The sequence below is a fragment of the Diceros bicornis genome, chromosome 16 (genome assembly GCF_020826845.1).
Source record: "Diceros bicornis minor isolate mBicDic1 chromosome 16, mDicBic1.mat.cur, whole genome shotgun sequence".
NCBI lineage: Eukaryota > Metazoa > Chordata > Mammalia > Perissodactyla > Rhinocerotidae > Diceros > Diceros bicornis.
In genome coordinates, this window is record NC_080755.1 from 11,656,121 (window position 1) to 11,673,095 (window position 16,975).

The 16,975-nt window shown below is 40.6% G+C and overlaps 1 protein-coding gene and 1 long non-coding RNA gene across 4 annotated transcripts in view; one reads left to right on the forward strand and one right to left on the reverse strand.

The window, feature by feature from the left end:
- LOC131415284 (proteasome assembly chaperone 2) overlaps positions 1–12,232 on the reverse strand; it is a 29,458-nt gene extending 17,226 nt beyond the window's left edge. Inside the window, exons 1-5 of the mRNA XM_058556797.1 lie at positions 12,049–12,232; positions 8,925–9,096; positions 5,411–5,469; positions 2,355–2,473; positions 1,016–1,189 (exon numbers count right to left, since the gene is read on the reverse strand). Coding sequence (XP_058412780.1) covers positions 1,016–1,189; positions 2,355–2,473; positions 5,411–5,469; positions 8,925–9,096; positions 12,049–12,105 — 581 coding nt within the window. The 5' untranslated portion in view covers positions 12,106–12,232. The remainder of the gene's footprint in view (positions 1–1,015; positions 1,190–2,354; positions 2,474–5,410; positions 5,470–8,924; positions 9,097–12,048) is intronic.
- A 348-nt stretch (positions 12,233–12,580) lies between these two features.
- LOC131415287 (uncharacterized) overlaps positions 12,581–16,975 on the forward strand; it is a 93,023-nt gene continuing 88,628 nt past the window's right edge. For all 3 annotated transcript variants that reach the window (XR_009222393.1, XR_009222392.1, XR_009222391.1), the window contains exon 1: positions 12,581–12,760. This is a non-coding gene — a long non-coding RNA (uncharacterized LOC131415287). The remainder of the gene's footprint in view (positions 12,761–16,975) is intronic.

Below are 16,975 nucleotides of genomic sequence, written 5' to 3' on the forward strand. Positions count from 1 at the left end.
CCATTTGTTAGGGCACAAAAATGAGACTTGATATATTAAAAAGATTCAAATCATACAAAGTGTTTTTTTCAGTCACAATAGAATGACAATAGAAATTGACAACAGAAGGAAAACTAGAATATTCACAAATATGTGGAAATCAAACAACCAATGGGTCAAAGAAGAAATCACAAAGGAAATCAGAAAATACTCAGGGATGAATGAAAATGAAAACACAACATACTAAACTTAAGGGATGTAGCTAAAGCAGTGCTAAGAGGGAAATTTACAGCTGTAAACACATACATTAAAAAAGAAGAAATTTCTCAAATCAGTAACTTAAGTTTGCATTTTAGGAACTTAAAATGAAGAGCAAACGAAACCCAAAGCTAGGAGAAGGAAGGAAATAATGAAGATTAGAGTGGAGATAAATAAAATTGAAAACAGAAAAACAACAGAGAAAATCAATAAAACCAAAAGTTAGTTATTGAAAAGATCAACAAAATTGACAAACGTTTAGCCAGACTGACTCAGAATAAAAGCAAGAAGACAAATTACTAAAATCAGAAATGAAAGTGAGGACATTATTATTGATTTTACAAAAGTAAAATAGGAGTTATTATTTAATGAGTACAGATTTTCTATTTACAACAATGACAGAGTTCTGAAAGTGGATAGTGGTGATGGGTATAGAACACCACGACTATATTTAATGCCACTTAATTGTACACTTAAAAATGGTTAATTTAATGTTATGTATATTTCACCACCATCAAAAAAAAAAGATTGTAGAGGTTGCATAGAATAAGTATCAGGATCTCTAACATGCCACATATAACAAAGCATTAAATATGGCTTTTCAGGGACCAATTCTCCTATAACCAAATTTCAGTCTTTCCCCTGAATGCAATACAGTACCTATCTTTCAAATATATTTTCCAAGTTCCAGTAAGTAATCCAACACACTCTCCCAATTATCTTCTTTCATTTTTAAATGAGGTGGGGAACAAATGAACAGCCAAGCAAACAAACTCACCCCTCATCGTAGAGTGTTTTTGTGATACCTCCTCCAGGAATACGGACACAAAACTCAGAATCACTTATTTCAGGAATGCATGGGCTTTTTTCCATTTCTTCCCAGTTAAGGCTCTTTATTTTATTTTGAACACTTTTTTGCATGGAAGGTGTAAGTAGGTACCTGAAGGGAGTACTAGAAACAATCATACAATTAACTTGCTAAAAACTCACAAATATGAACATTAAGGCAAATATCAACTCTTTTAGCAAAAATTATCTCCTTCTCCATATATTCTGTTGCACAAGGCAAAACACAAGTTTCAGCAGTCTATGGAATAACGTAAAAAATATTGCTCTGGCTTGCTATTTACAACCTTAAGACAGTGTGTGAAGAGATAGGAAAACCTAAACTAAGGCAGGGCCATGGTGAAGATAAGCCTATTCCTCAGTTATGCTCCTTCTGGCTGTGAGGCCTATTCTGAGATTCCCAGAAATGTAATGTCTTTTGTGAGATTCCTAGAAATTAGCTCCAGTTTTGAAAGGTTACCCTTAGCTGATATTTTTTCATCATGATTTCACAAGTACATAAATGGGAATGCAACAAAACAGTTTATATTTCTATCTCTTGGACACTTTGTCTTACATTTAAGAATGCAGTCTGGGGGCCGGCCCCATGGCATAGCGGTTAAGTGCATGTGCTCCACTGCTGGTGGCCCGGGTTCGGATCCCGGGCACACACCGACACACTGGTCAGGCCATGCTGTGCCAGCATCCCACATAAAGTGGAGGAAGATGGGCACCGATGTTAGCTCAGGGCCAGTCTTCCTCAGCAAAAAAAGAGGAGGATTGGCGTGGATGTTAACTCAGGGCTGATCTACCTCACAAAAATAAAAAATAAAAAATAAAAGACTTCAGTCTGACATGCCTGGGAGTTATACTTAAAGGCAACTGTATTTCTGTAAATACAAATGGTTGAATATATGAAAATAAACAGAAATTTCAATCCAACCTTTCAAAAATCATCAACCAATAAATCTTACGTACCCTTTCTCCTCTTTCTCTTCATCGGCTGAGCTTTGTAATGTTGCCATCATGCACACGACACCAAACAACCACAGCACCATCTCTATCTCTACACCACAGTCTGCCTGTGCCCCAACCATAGGAAGTAAAAGGATCTACCCAACTGTACTCCCTCCTGTCTCTTGATTTTCTTTTACTTTCTTCTTTCTAAATTCTAGGGAGGAGAGGATAGGATATACATGGCTTTTCAAATTTATTTTAAGTTTTTAATAGAGAACTCATCATAGTACTGTCTAAATCATAAAAAAAATAATTTTTCAAAGACAAAAACTTACCTGCGAAGCTGTAGATCATTCCGGTGATATGAATGACTGCTTGAAAGAACAATAACTTTGGCACAGTTACTACTTTTCACCCAGGAAAGTAGTTTTTCACAGAATGGCTTTGATTTATACTTTGTATACCATTGAAAGAATAAAAAGAAAATCTGAAAGTTAGATCCTAGACTGTAAGAGTAATCTATATAATATTTTATCAACTTTATGTGATGACATAATTTACATATTCTAAAATTATAATCACTTTTAGATCTACTTACTATCCTTAAACTGAAGGTGAAAGATGAAGAGCAATGAATTATTATATCTTTAAAATTAAGAAATAAACTAATTATGAGGAAACTAGATTTCTATTCCAAGTGACAAAGGAAAATTTCCGAGTTCTCTACTTAAGTAATCTACTGTTACTTAAAAACTACTACATAGTCATCTGTGAGATGTTCCTACCAGAAATTTCTGACCTGAATCTGATCATGAGGAAACAAGGAGGTGAATCCAGAATGCTGAAGATCTGGCCTCAGTTCCTCAAAGTAGTCAATATTGTGAAGAGCAGAAAAGGAGGAGGGCCAATTCTACACTGAAGGATACCAACTAAAAAGACGTCACAGCCGAATGCAACATGTGAACCTTGACTGGATCCGGAATTGAAGGATATTTTAGAGACAACTGGGGAAATTTGAATATGTTGGATGATACCACTGAATAATTCATTAAATGCTGATTTTCTTAGGTGTGGTAATAGTGTGTGGTTGTGAAGGTGAATGTCCTTGTTCTTGAAAGCTGTGTGCTGAAATGTTTAGGGGTAAAATATCAGAATGTCGCTAGTCTACCTTTGGATTGTTTGGCAAAGGAAACTGTGCGTGCACATGAAGGGAGAGAATCAAGCAAGCAGCAAGATGTTAACAGGTGGTTAATCTGGAATGTGGACTGTAAAATCTGGGGGGGGGGAACCCACTTTATGGAAACTCTTTTCATAGACTGTTAATAAAATAATTATTGAATAAAATTTAAAATGCAGATAAGAAATGGCTAACTTTTAAAAACAGGAGGGCAGTATACTATAATGGTTAAGAGAGGCCGGCTCTAGAGTCAGGCTGCCTGGTCTAGAACGCTGGCTTCACCTCCTACAGACCATATGTCTCAGGCAAACTGCTTAACCTTTGTGTGTTTGTTTTCTCATTTGCAAAATGAGGATAATGTTAGTACCTGCCTCACAGGGTTGTTGTGAGTATTAAGTAGAAATACATAAAGTACTTAGAACAGTATTGATGCAAAGACTCAATGCTCAATAAATGTTCACTATTTTGAAATCACTCTTTATGTCCATCTACTAAAAATTTCATTTAGAAATGTTTGAATTGTTATCTTAATTCTTGAACTTCCACTGGTCTTAGGAAGAGAAAAAAAAAGCCACGTGGCATAATGTAAAAACGTTAGCAACTCTCACTGCAAAACTCTGGGTATGATATTAACTAAAGAAAGTAAAGAGTGATTCTAACATAAATATTAAAATAATCACAGCACTATTCATGACAGTCTCAAACTGGAAAAGATCAAATGCTCCATCAACAGGACAATGGAAAAATTATGGTTTATTTACATAACAGAACCCCACATAGAGGTGAGAATGAACAACTACCTCTATTTGCAACAACATGGATGAACCTCACAAATAACATGTTGAGTAAAGGAAGCTAGACATAAAGACGTACCTACCGTAAGATTCCATTTACATAATAATCTAATGACTAGGATGGGGCTTCGGGGAGGGCCTCTGGAATGTTGATAAATTTCTGATTTCCTGAACAGATGTAGGTACCTTAATCCACTCAACCAACATTTATTGAGAGCTTTTCTACACACAAGGCACTATTCTAGAAGCTGGAGATGTAAGAGTGAATGACACCGTCACTTCTCTCAGGAAACTTACTTTCTCTTAGAGGTAGATGATAAATACAGGACATGCCAGGCAGTGATGAGTTGTGAAGAAAGCAAGCACGGGGTAAGACAATAGAAAGGATGATCACGGAAGGCCTTTCTGATGAGGTAACACTTAAGCAAAGAATAAAGAAGTGAGCCATTTAGGTATATAGGGGAAAAGTATTACAGGCAGAGAAACCAATGTAGAGACTGAAGTAGGAGTGAGCTTAATCTGTCTGAACAACACAGGGAGACCAGTGTGGCCGAAGCAGGGTGAGTGAAAGGGGGAAACAGGCAATGAGCACACAGGCACGGCTAGAGGTTAGATGAGGCAGAGCAGCTGCCCAACAGAACTCGCCATGATAAAGGAATTGCTCTTTACGGCTGCTGCTTGCCACATGTGGCTATGGAGAACTTGAAATGCAGCTAGTGTGATGGAGGAACTGAATTTTTAATTTTACTTACTTTTAACTAATGAATCAAAATTTAAATAGCTGCCTGTGGCTAGTGGCTACCGTATCAGCACAGATGTAGAGCCTGATAGGCCATGCTAAGGGCTGGGAATTCATGAGTGAGATGGGAAGCCACTGGAGGGTACTGAAGAGAGAAGTGATGTGATTTGATTTAGGTTTAAAAGATCATTGGTGATGCTGTTTGCAAACAGACTGTTAAATGTTTGTGGGGAGTGGGCGGTACAAGAGTAGAATTAGGGGCTGGGAGAAGACAGTGGTTTGGACTAGAGGGGTAGCAATGCAAGAGGAAAGAAGAAGTTGGATTCAGAATATTATTTTGATATACACATAATTTATACGTAGATGCCACGGGTTGAAACGTAGTACAAATGGAATACACCTCTAATATTCATACACTTACATTTTTTTACCAGTGCTACCTGATTCAAGAGTATATAAGACCCAAGCTATATGTCCCAATTCCTTTCAAGATAATCATGAAATAATGGTAACACCTCTGAAGTTTTATGAGACAATTCCTTTATAGAATCAGGCCTTTAACTGTACACAGTAAAAGAGCAGAAATGATTTTTGAATCTTAATTCTTAATGATATAGACTTAGTATTTTCTCATTATATTTTACTTTAATAAACATAAAAAGGCAAATATAACATACTAACCTTAATAAAAATGGATCTTAACTGTAGAGCCACTAGCTTCTTTGAAGGTAATGAATATACTACAAAAACACGAAAAAAATGAAATCATACGATAGGTAAAATGAAAGAGTGATACAAGTGAAATTATTAACATGATAAAAAATTATAATTGAATTATAAGAACTTTTGTATCTAAATATTTTCAATAATTAAAATATAGAGCCAGCCCTGATGGCCTAGTGGTTCAAGTTTGGTGTGCTCTGCTTCAGCAGCCCAGGTTTGGTTCCCAGGCGCGGAACCGCACCACTCGTCTGTCGGTAGCCATGCTGTGGCGGCAGCTCACATAGAAGAACTAGAAGGACTTACAAGTAGAATATACAACTATGTACTGGGGCTTTGGGGAGGAAAAAAAAGGAGAGGAAGATTGGCAACAGATGTTAGCTCAGGGTGAATCTTTCCCAGCAAAAAAAAAATAGAACATATGCACTATATCATTTGGTAAAAATAAAACGTTTTAGAAGTACCTTAAAATGCATCTGTGGGCTTTATTTTATGGAATAGATTCATTTCTGAAAAGTTAACTGTAAGAAAATATCAAAAATTATTTTCCTTCTGACTTTGATTGTAAAACCAGAGAAGTATTCCCCTGGAAACTTCTGGCATTACAAGAAATAAAATCATTCTTAAGAATGTTTTTGGTTTCTGATATTCTCCCCTCTTCTTTCTAGAAAACAGCAACACTCATTGGGATTAATACAATAAAATGCAGGAAAATGTTAGCCATATAATAAAATCCCTGGAATAGGTACATTTGTGTTTTTTAGGAGTTTTTGAAAGCCCTGAAATAACATGCAGAATTTTCTGTGAGTCAATGTGTGTGCATTTTTTCTGGGAAAAGAATCCACAACTTTCATCAGATTCTACAAGAGGCCCACTTTACTGATGCTTAAGATGTCCCTGCCCAACTTCACTTCCAAAAATGAGAAGCTCTGATATGAACCAAAGACAAAACATCTAAGTCTCTAAGGGACACATGATTAGGTCATTGTGCTAAGGGGTAACCTTTTAGTTACTATAAAAAAATTACAACTAACCCCAGACTCGGGCAAATCTTTTGGTGGACCATGTCTCTCCCGTTACAGGTCTTTTGGGGAATGTCCCCTTCGACTGCTGTGGTGTGGTGTGAGGTGACTGGGGGCTACGCAGCATCAGCAAGTCTAGTGACCACTACGTATGTTCAGGGCAAAGGAGGCTAGAGCAGGAGTTTAGGAATTAGGGAAAAGGGACTAAGGCACAGGCCACTCAGGCCTCTAATCTATCTCTGACATACACATACAACAGACCTAGTGGGAAGAGGATATATCTGTAGGGAGTGGTCAGGCTAAGCTTTGAAATGTAAGATACACCACTTTCTATAACAGCAATAGTCATGTTCTTCATCAGTGTATCATGCAATTCTTTTTTGTTATTAAGATCCTGTTTCCCAGTACTTTTTTCTTCTGATGTGATGAAACATCATCTTTCATGTATTCCAGCCAAAAATATTTAGCTTTTATCTAATCAAGGCTTTAGACCTAACTCCAGTTACAGAAAATACAGAGACCAGAGGAACAAGCCAAATGACACCACAAGGATGTAACCAGATAAACAGAGAAGGGGGGACATTCTATAGGACAATGGGTCCAGTTTTTCCTTCAACAAATCAGTTTTGGGAAGAAGGAAAAAAAAAGAAAGACTATTCTAAAGCAAAAGAGATTTCAAAGGCACAACAATCAGATGTACTACGGGTCCTGGTTTAGACAAGCTAACTCGAAAGGACATTTTGGGGTAAACTGGGCCAATCTGAATATGGATAGGATATAGGAAAATATTAAGAAATTGCTAATTTTGTTAAATGGGATGATATTTTGGCTATGTAAGAAAACGTTCTTAAAAGATAAGAGATGCACACTTACATATTTGGGGGTGGAATGACACGATGTCTATAATTTACTTCAAAATACCTCATCTTAAAAAAAAAAGCAGATTAAAGAACTATACCCAACTGACCTGCTGCCAGTTTGTGTCAGAGGAAAGCCGGGGGGTCCTCCACTAGAGGCAACATGCATTAGCAGGGTGGGGTGGTGCTTAAGAGGCAGGGGTCAGGAGCCAGACTGGCTTGAATAGAAGCTCAGTTACACGAATTATTAATCACGTGGCCTTAACTTGTGTGCAATGGTTTCCTCAACTACAAAACTACCTATGGAGTAGCAGTGAGGATTAAACTAATCAATACATGTAATTGCACAAGGTGGTCAGCTGATAGGAAATACTCAACAACTGATAGCTGTTATCAATAGTGGAAGAATGTAAATTCTAGTTCTACCATTTATAGTCCTTATCCTTTAAGAAATAACTGAAATTCAGTCTTGTGTTAACAAAGCCATCTGTCCTGCAGGAATTTCAATATTAAGGTTATTTCTTGAAAGTATATTTCATTATCGAAAGCTAATGACATGGTTAACAAAACTGACAAAAAATAAAACACTTCTTCACTTGTCTTTAACTCCACCAAAGGTTTTTCATGTTCCTCTATCACTTCTGGCTTTCACCTTAAAACGGTAAACAGAAGACAGAGAGGCCAACAGAGCAGCCAGCCATCGAATAAAGTGACTGATGCTCCTGGGCTTCAGGATCAACAGCTTTTCCCCTCACTCGGGGCAGTCCCACATCGTACACACAGTGGTCAGCGCAAAGGAAACTGTTCCCTGACTAACGAAGCTTGCTGGTCCAATGAGGAACTATGGAGATTGATGATGTGGGAAAAGCCTACACCTACTAGTAGTAGTAGGCAATTCAGTCTCTCTGAGCCTTACTGATACCATATTATTATGGATTCTATAAGAATGTGAGGGGGCTGGCCCTGTGGCTTAGCGGTTAAGTGCGCGCGCTCCACTGCTGGCGGCCCGGGTTTGGATCCCGGGCGCGCACCGACGCACCGCTGCTCTGGCCATGCTGAGGCCGCGTCCCACATGCAGCAACTAGAAGGATGTGCAGCTATGACATACAACTATATACTGGGGCTTTTGGGGAAAAAAAAAAATAAATTAATTAAAAATTAAAAAAAAAAAAAAAAGAATGTGAGGGATGACTATGAGGCTTAGATGAGGTAGCACATATTAAACTCACAGGACTGAGCCCAGTGGAATTCTCTTTTCCCCTTTCCCTGGTATAGGTCACGCTTACATGTGCCAGTGAGAACAGAAAATAAAACTGAGGATAAAAGTGGAAAAAAAACTCATGTTAAAAAAATGGAAATCTCAAATCCTATCCAAAGATACAAGTACGATCTCATCCCTCATAGGAGGTGCCATTTAGAAAAGGCTAAGAACTAAAACCAGGATGTAAGAGAATAGGACAATGTGACTGTGTTGCAAATTCTGCACAAAACTGGCACTAAGTAATGTTTGCTACAAAACAGTATCTGTAGCGTCTATTTCTAATTTAAAACAACTCTACCTTGTAGTAGAATAAAACATGCAGAAGTGTTACATACCTTCAGCATTTGTACTGAGTTCTGTTGAATTTTCTTCTGCAGTTGCATACGGATTGTTTCCAACCATTGGCACAAGACAATCGGTATAGAAGTAACCAATCTTACACATATTCAGTGTAGAAATAATCAGATCTACTGCAAGCTGGCCAACATTTCCAACAGACACAGCTGGCTGAAATAATAAAATATGTTCATTAAGTCATCAAAATTAGCAGCACTTTTAAAAGTTTAGACAGAAGACAGTAATCACAGCACTAGAACTGAACACTTATGCTCAGGTGCGTTATAGCTAGATACCGACTCTTTTATTAGCTGCAACTGAGGCGTCAGCGGGGCCTCCACCACCTTTGACGCTATTGCTTTAACACTTACTGATGACCTACTATGTGTCAATCATTGCTCTAGGCACTGGGAATGCAGTAAAACAAAACGACAAAAGTTCCTGCCCTCGTGGAGCTTCCATTCTAGTGAGGGAGTGGTTTACTGTAAAAAACAAAATAAATAGTAAAATATACAGTGGTAAGTGCTATGGAGAAAAATTAAGTGAGTGAGAGTGTGTGTATGCGGTTGGTTGAAATTTTAAACAGAGTGATCAAGGAAAGACTCACTTCACGCGACAAGTCACTATGGACCTGCAAGAGGTGAGGGAGGGAGCCACACAAAGACCAGGGAAAAGACTATTCCAGGCGGTGGGAAAGCAAGCGTAAAGGCTGTGAGGTATGAACAAAAGCGCTCTTGGGTCTTCTTTCTGTAAGCTCTGTTAGTGCCTAACGGCCGGAGTGAGCTTCTTTTTTTTTTTTTATAATTTTATTTATTTATTTTTTTTCCCCAAAGCCCCATTAGACAGTTGTACGTCATAGCCACACATCCTTCCAGTTGCTGCACGTGGGACTCGGCCCCAGCATGGCCAGAGAAGCGGTGCGTCGGTGCGCGCCCGGGATCCGAACCCGGGCCGCCAGCAGCAGAGCGCGCACACCCAACCGCTAAGCCATGGTGCCGGCCCAAGGGAGTGAGCTTCTTTTCACACCAAACACACACACACAATTTATCCCCATAACTTAAACAGTCCAACTGCCAAATCTCTACCTACAGCCCAGAAAACTTATCTGAACTCCAGAGCCTAATGGGCATCTCCACATGGTTACGTCACAGGCAACTCACATTCAACATGTACAAAACCAAACTTTTATCCAAACTTCTTCCCATATTTTGTATTTTGTAATTCACCCAATTACCTAAACCAGGAACCTTCTTCCCTTTCCCTGACCACCCACATCTAATACACGACTAATTTTCCTTGACTCTCTCTTCACTGCATCTCTTTAATGTAGCTCCTCCTTTGCCTTCTTCTAGCAATTGCTTTTTTTTTGGCCTCCATCTTATTTTTCTGGGTCCCTGAGAGTGCTCTCCCACTTCTCACTGCTGTCACCTACTAATCCCCTGGTTCTCTCCTGTAATTCCCTTTCCTCTTCTCAAAGATTTTGCTGCTTTGGGTAGACCCTCACTCTCCTGTATCATCCATCTTTTCCTCACTATTGGATTCTTCCCGTCAGCATATACAAACGCTCTAATATCTTTCCTTCTAAAAAACTCTCCCTTGATCTCACATACCCCCTTAGCTACCACCTTACTTCTCAGTGTCCCTCCACAGCCAAAATTCGCCACAGCTGTCCACTAAAACATATGCAGGAACTTTATCTCTGAATTAATGAGTGAATACATGCACTTACACATCTCCACCTCTTCTCCCATTTATTCAACCCAGTCCAGCGTGGCTTCCCTCTTCACCACTCCACTGATAACTGTCAACGTTACCACCGATAATCTTTGAGACATTACTTCCTCTACAAAGCTTTTTTCTTTTTCTGCCAAGTATCTCCTGCAAACATACTTTTTCCATTTTGTGATTAATAAATATTTTTCAGGGAGATACTTTGAAACTATGTAAAATTTTCTTCCTCAGTACACTATCACACACTAATTTTAGCATTCATTGATATTTCTTGCATGATTATAATGAAAGTTGCCAAAAAGCGATTTTTCTAATACCATTATTCTTTTTTTTAAACTGAGATATAATTGACATATAACATTGTATCAGTTTTAAACATACAACATAACAATTTGATATACATATATACTGTGAAATGATTACCACAGTAAGTTTAGTTAACCTCCATCACCACACATAGTTACAAATTTTTTTTTCTTGTAATGAGAACTTTTAAGATCTACTCTCTTAACAACTTTCAAATATGCAATACGGTATTGTTAACTATAGTCACCATGCTATACCTTACCTTACATCCTCAGAACTTATTTATAACTGGATGTTTGTACTTTTTGATTATCTTCACCCATTTCACTTAACCACCTTCACCCCACTCTGGCAACCACTAATCTGTTCCTCTTATGTATGAGGGGTTTTTTTTGTTTCCTTTTTTTAAGATTTCACATATGAAGCTTTTCTTAACAGGTCTTTGTGTCCTTCCCCCTCCCAATAAATCTTAGGGCCTTTCTACATCCTTCTGAAATTTCTAGCCTAGCATTTATCGTATTTACAAGTGTTTCCAATCAGACAGTAAACTCCTTGAGAACAAAGACCTAGTCTTATTCTAGTATTTTCACACAATGGAATGCTCAGTGAAACAATGAATAAATACGGGCGACTGTAAAAGCGACAAAACTGTGTGCTGACTACTAGCAACACACAGAGTGATACTTTTATTATCCTATCTGTAGTTTTCCGGTTAACGACAATGACTTCCTAGTTTAAGAACGACTCTAAAACTAATTGAAAAAAGATTTTCTAGGATAAAATATAAAGAGAATGACCTGCACAACATGTATACAACGTATCTGTCATATCCAAACACGTTGTTTGACAGTCAACAAAGACTACAAACCGCAGGCGTAGATATGTTTGGCAACAGCGCCAACAAAGGTTCTACTCGGGCCGCCGCCTCTGGCGACAACCTCCCTGTTTTCAGTGCAGGCTAAAAACCTAGAAGAGAAACAAGTACTCCTCCAGGGCCGGGTGAAACACCCCGAGTCGGGAAAGAGGCGCCTCCCGAGAGGCAGCAGGCCCCAGCTGGGCAGTGGCGAGTTCGCGAAAGGGACTCACCATCAGGAGGGTGAAACCCGCGAGGTCGGGAACCGATTCTCCGCAGGGAACAAACATGGTGGTCCCGAAGCAAGAGGAAAGGGATAAGCGCCGGCCTGAGAGGAACCACGGCGGCAAGAAAGGGAAATCCACAAGCTCAGCACAGTTTACCGGCGCAGAGTCCCCCAAGTGCCCACGCGACCCGGGCGGGGCGGGGCCAGGCGGGCGGGGTCCTTCGAGTCCTTGGGCGCGGGGTCCTGAGAGGCCCGTCCAACTACATGCCGGTCTGGAGGGCAGAAAGGGACCGCGACCGGCTGAGAGATGAGGGCGGGCGGCGCATCTGGAGACTCTGGCAAGGCAAGGCGATGGGGTGCCCTGAGGTCGCAGGGTGAGGACCCCGAGGGAGGGGCAGCGGCGGGCGGAGATGATCAGGCAGAGCGAGGGACAGTCCCAAGGCTGGTTGCCCGCCGCCATTTGAAAACAACAGTTGGGCACTTCCGCCGCCGCTGCTTCGGCTCCCGCCCAGCTCGCACTTGACGCGGCGTTGCGCCTCCGGGAGGTGCGCGAGGCGAGCGGTGGCGCCGGCTTTGTGCTCAGCCACGACCAGCGCTCCGGGGCGGGTCGGGGCGCCTGAAGTGGGGAGGATTGGCGGCGAGGCGCCGGCTCCAGCATCTCGCTGCCCCCGGAGAAAGCCTCCGAGCTGAAGCAGCTCATCCACCAGCAGCTGAGCAAGGTGAGGGCCGCGGGCGCGCTCCTGCCCGCCGTGTGGCCTGAGCGCCCGGCCTGGCGTCCCTTGGCCCGGCCGACGGCGGCACCTGTTTGCCGGGGACTCGAGCAAAGGCTGAGACGTGGAGGGCGGGATGCGCAGAACCTCGGGTTTGACGCCAGAGGAACTTTCTAGTCTCGGTGAAACAGCGAGCCCAGAAAGTGCCAGTAAGAGTCTGAGGTGATGGAGCGGTATTAGTGTCGTAGGACAGTGTGGAAATGAAGGGTTTATCGGGGATTTCTGGAAGTCAGGTCGAGTATAAGTTGTGTTTGGAGCAGGTTTATATTCAGAGGTGGGAATTAGAATTACTTTAAGGGTGAACCTTGCCGTGTCGTTGAAGTTGAAGCAAATCAGCAGTTCTTAAGTCATGAAAGAGACGTTACTAAAGGATTTGTAATGAAAGTATTTGTGACCCTTCGGGGCTCAGGAAGAACGTTGTCTTGGAGGCGCTCAGCTGAATGCAGTAAGCTGCTGTACCACGAACTCCGTGTATTGTGCGCTTGTTTGCCGACTTTTGTGTACGCCTCACAGTCTTGACGGGGCACTGTTATTTCCCGATCCATAAAGGGTAAACAGGTTAACTGGAGGTCACATCTAGTAAGTTGAAAGCTGAAATTCATACTTTGGTTGTCTCCTCCAGGTCTGTGTTATTTTGGTTATACTGTACTCTCTCCAAAGATTTGTTTTGGTTGAGTGTTATTTGTGGGGAAATGGTGGTAACAAAGGTAGGAATTATATCTAGAATTTGTACTAAAAAATATTCATCTAGGCGTCTGGAGTGACGTGAGTGTCATGGTGGAGTGAGCTTTCCCGTGAACTCTTCCCCCATAAGACACAACAAAAGTAACAGTGACATACCAACAAGGGACTCCTAGACAGCGAAAAGGACAATCGGAAAGACCTGCACTGTGGCACATCTGAGAGTGGAACGTGCTGGGCCCCTGGAGGAAGTGGGGAGAAGTAAGGAGAGTTCCTCTCTCTCCCCATCAGATCAGTGAGCCTGGTCTGTCCGGCTCCCAGAGAGGGGGTAGGGGCGGCCTTCTGCAGGAAATTGTAGCTCTCTGGGCTTTCTCAGCCAGTGGGAAACTCCCACACAGAGAACAGAACTGCTATGGGGTACCATCAATATCTGAGCACCCCAGGAGAGTGGATAAAGAGGGGCCAGTGAGAAGCCCCCCACACCAGGGACCTATTGGGCAAAAGAGAAAGCCGCCCCCCGCCACCATCCCCGCATGCCAGACACTGCAGCTCAGCTAACCAGACCAGGCAAGACCAAGCGGCCAGTGGATCGTAGGGAGCAGTTGGGGCAGAATGCAGAGAGCTCAGATTACACAGCCCTTAACCCCCCACAGGGTGGCGGTGGGTGGAAATTGCAACCAGATATTTCCAGGATGAGGAAAAACAAAGTCAATACAGGAACCACAATGCAAAGGTACATGAAATAGCCAGACCAGAAGGAAAATAACAAGAACCCAGAAACCAATCCTGAAGACACAGAAATCCATAACCTAAACGACAGAGATTTCAAAATAGCTGTCATAAAAAAACTCAACGAAATACAAGATAACACAAACAATTCAACGAGATTAGGAGTTTCTTCGCAAAAGAGATTGAAATCATAAAGAAAAACCAATCAGTACTGATGGAGATGAAGAACACAATGGAGGAGATAAAGGAGAATCTGGAATGTTTAAAGAACAGAACTGACAATATGGAGAAGAGAATTAGCATTATAGAGGATAGGTATACGGATATGCTCCAGATGGAGGAGGAGAGAGAACTAAGACTAAAAAGAAATGAAGAAAGTCTCTGAGAAATATCTGACTCTATTAGGAAATGTAACATAAGAATTATAGGTATTCCTGAGGGAGAAGAGAGGGAAAGAGGAACAGAGAGCCTGTTCAAGGAAATAATAGCTGAGAACTTCCCACATCTGGGGAAGGAGCAGGAAATACCAGTAAGTGAAGCCAATAGGTAGCCTAAATACGTCAACAGGCAAAGGCCCACTCCACGACATATAGTGGTAAGCCTGGTTAAAGTCAATGACAAAGAAACAATATTAAGGGCAGCTAGACAAAAACAAAAAATAACGTACAAAGGAACTCCCATCAGGCTCTCAGCGGATTTCTCAACAGAAACTTTACAGGCTAGGAGAGACTGGAATGATACATTCAAAATACTGAAAGACAAAATCTTTCAGCCGAGAATACTCTATTCAGCAAAAATATCCTTCAAATATGCTGGAGAAATAGTAACTTTCCCAGATAAACAAAAGCTAAGGGAGTTCATGGCCACAAGACCCCCGCTACAAGAAATACTCAAGAAGGCCCTCAAGCCTGAAAAAAAAAGAGAAAGGGAATACAAAGCTTGGAGCAAGGAGAAAAATAGGTAGACAAAATCAGAAAAATAGTAGATCTTTACCAGAATAGGTTAGCAATCACTTAAATACCAAAATCAAAGATCAGAGGAAGGAAATCACCAAAAATAAATATAACCTCATCACTGTAAACACACACCACAACACAAGATAGAATAAGGTATAACAAGAACGACTTAGAAGGGAAAGAGGAAAGAGATTGAATTGTCTTAGTATAAGGAAATAAGAGGCCATCAGATAATGGACTATCTCACCCACAAGATTTTTTATACAAACCTCAAGGTAACCACTAAACAAATAATCAAAACAAAATCACATATAAACAAAGAGAAAACTAAAAGAGTCATAAGACAGAACAACTAAACTGAATTGGCAGTCCAAAACACATGGGACAAGAAACAAAGGAAATGCAAAAGAACCAGAAAATAGGTGACAGAACAGCAACATTAAGCCCTCATATATCAATAATTACCCTAAATGTAAATGTATTGAACTCTCCAATCAAAAGATACAGAGTGGCAGGATGGATTAAAAAGCAAGACCCAACAATATGCTGCCTCCAGGAAACACATCTCAGCTCTAAAGATAAGCACAGGCTCAGAGTGAAAAGATGAAAGACAATACTCCAAGCTAATGGCAAACAAAAGAAAGCAGGTACTCATATCATACTCATATCAGACAAAGTAGACTTCAAGATAAAACAGGTTAAGAGGGGCAAAGAAGGGAAATATATAATGATAAAAGGGACGCTCCACCAAGAAGACATATCAATTATAAATGTATATGGACCCAACATAGGAGCACCAAAGTACATAAAGCAACTATTAACAAACCTAAAAGGAGACATTAACAACAACACAATAATAGTAGAGGATCTTAATACCCCACTTACACCAATGGATAGATCATCCAGACAAAAAGTCAATAAAGAAACAGTGGATTTAAATGAAAAACTGGACGAAGTGGACCTAGTAGACATATACAGAGCATTCCATCCAAAAACAGCTGACTACACATTCTTCTCGAGTGTGCATGGAGCATTCTCAAGGATAGACCATATGTTGGGAAACAAAGCAAGCCTCAATAAATTTGAGACGATTGAAATCATAACAAGCATCTTTTCAGACCATAATGCTATGAAACTGGAACTCCACTACAAAAAAAAAAAACTGGGAATGTGACAAAAATGTAGAGATTAAACAACATGCTACTGAACAACCAATGGATCATTGATGAAATTAAAGGAGAAATCAAAAAATATCTGGAAACAAATGAAAATGAAAATATGACATACCAAACCATATGAGATGCAGCAAAAGCGGTCCTGAGAGGGAAACTCATAGTGATACAAGCTCACCTTAACAAACAAGGAAAAGCCCAAATAAGCAACCTTAAATTACACTTAACAGAACTAGAAAAAGAAGAACAAACAAAGTCCAAAGTCAGCAGAAGGAGAGAAATAATCAGAATCAGAGCAGAAATAAATGAAATTGAGACAAAAAAACAGTAGAAAAGATTAATGAAACAAAAAGTTGGTTCTTTGAGAAGATAAACCAAATTGACAAACCCTTAGCCAGACTTACTAAGAAAAAAGAGAAAAGTCTCAAGTAAATAAGAAATCAAAGGGGAGAAATTACAATGGATACCATGGAAATACAAAGAATTATAAGAGAATACTATGAGAAGTTATATGCCAACAAATTGGACAATCTACGGGCCGGCCCCATGGCTTAGCGGTTAAGTGCAAGCGCTCTGCTGCTGGCGGCCCGGGTTCGGATCCCGGGCGTGCAGGCACCACTTCTCCT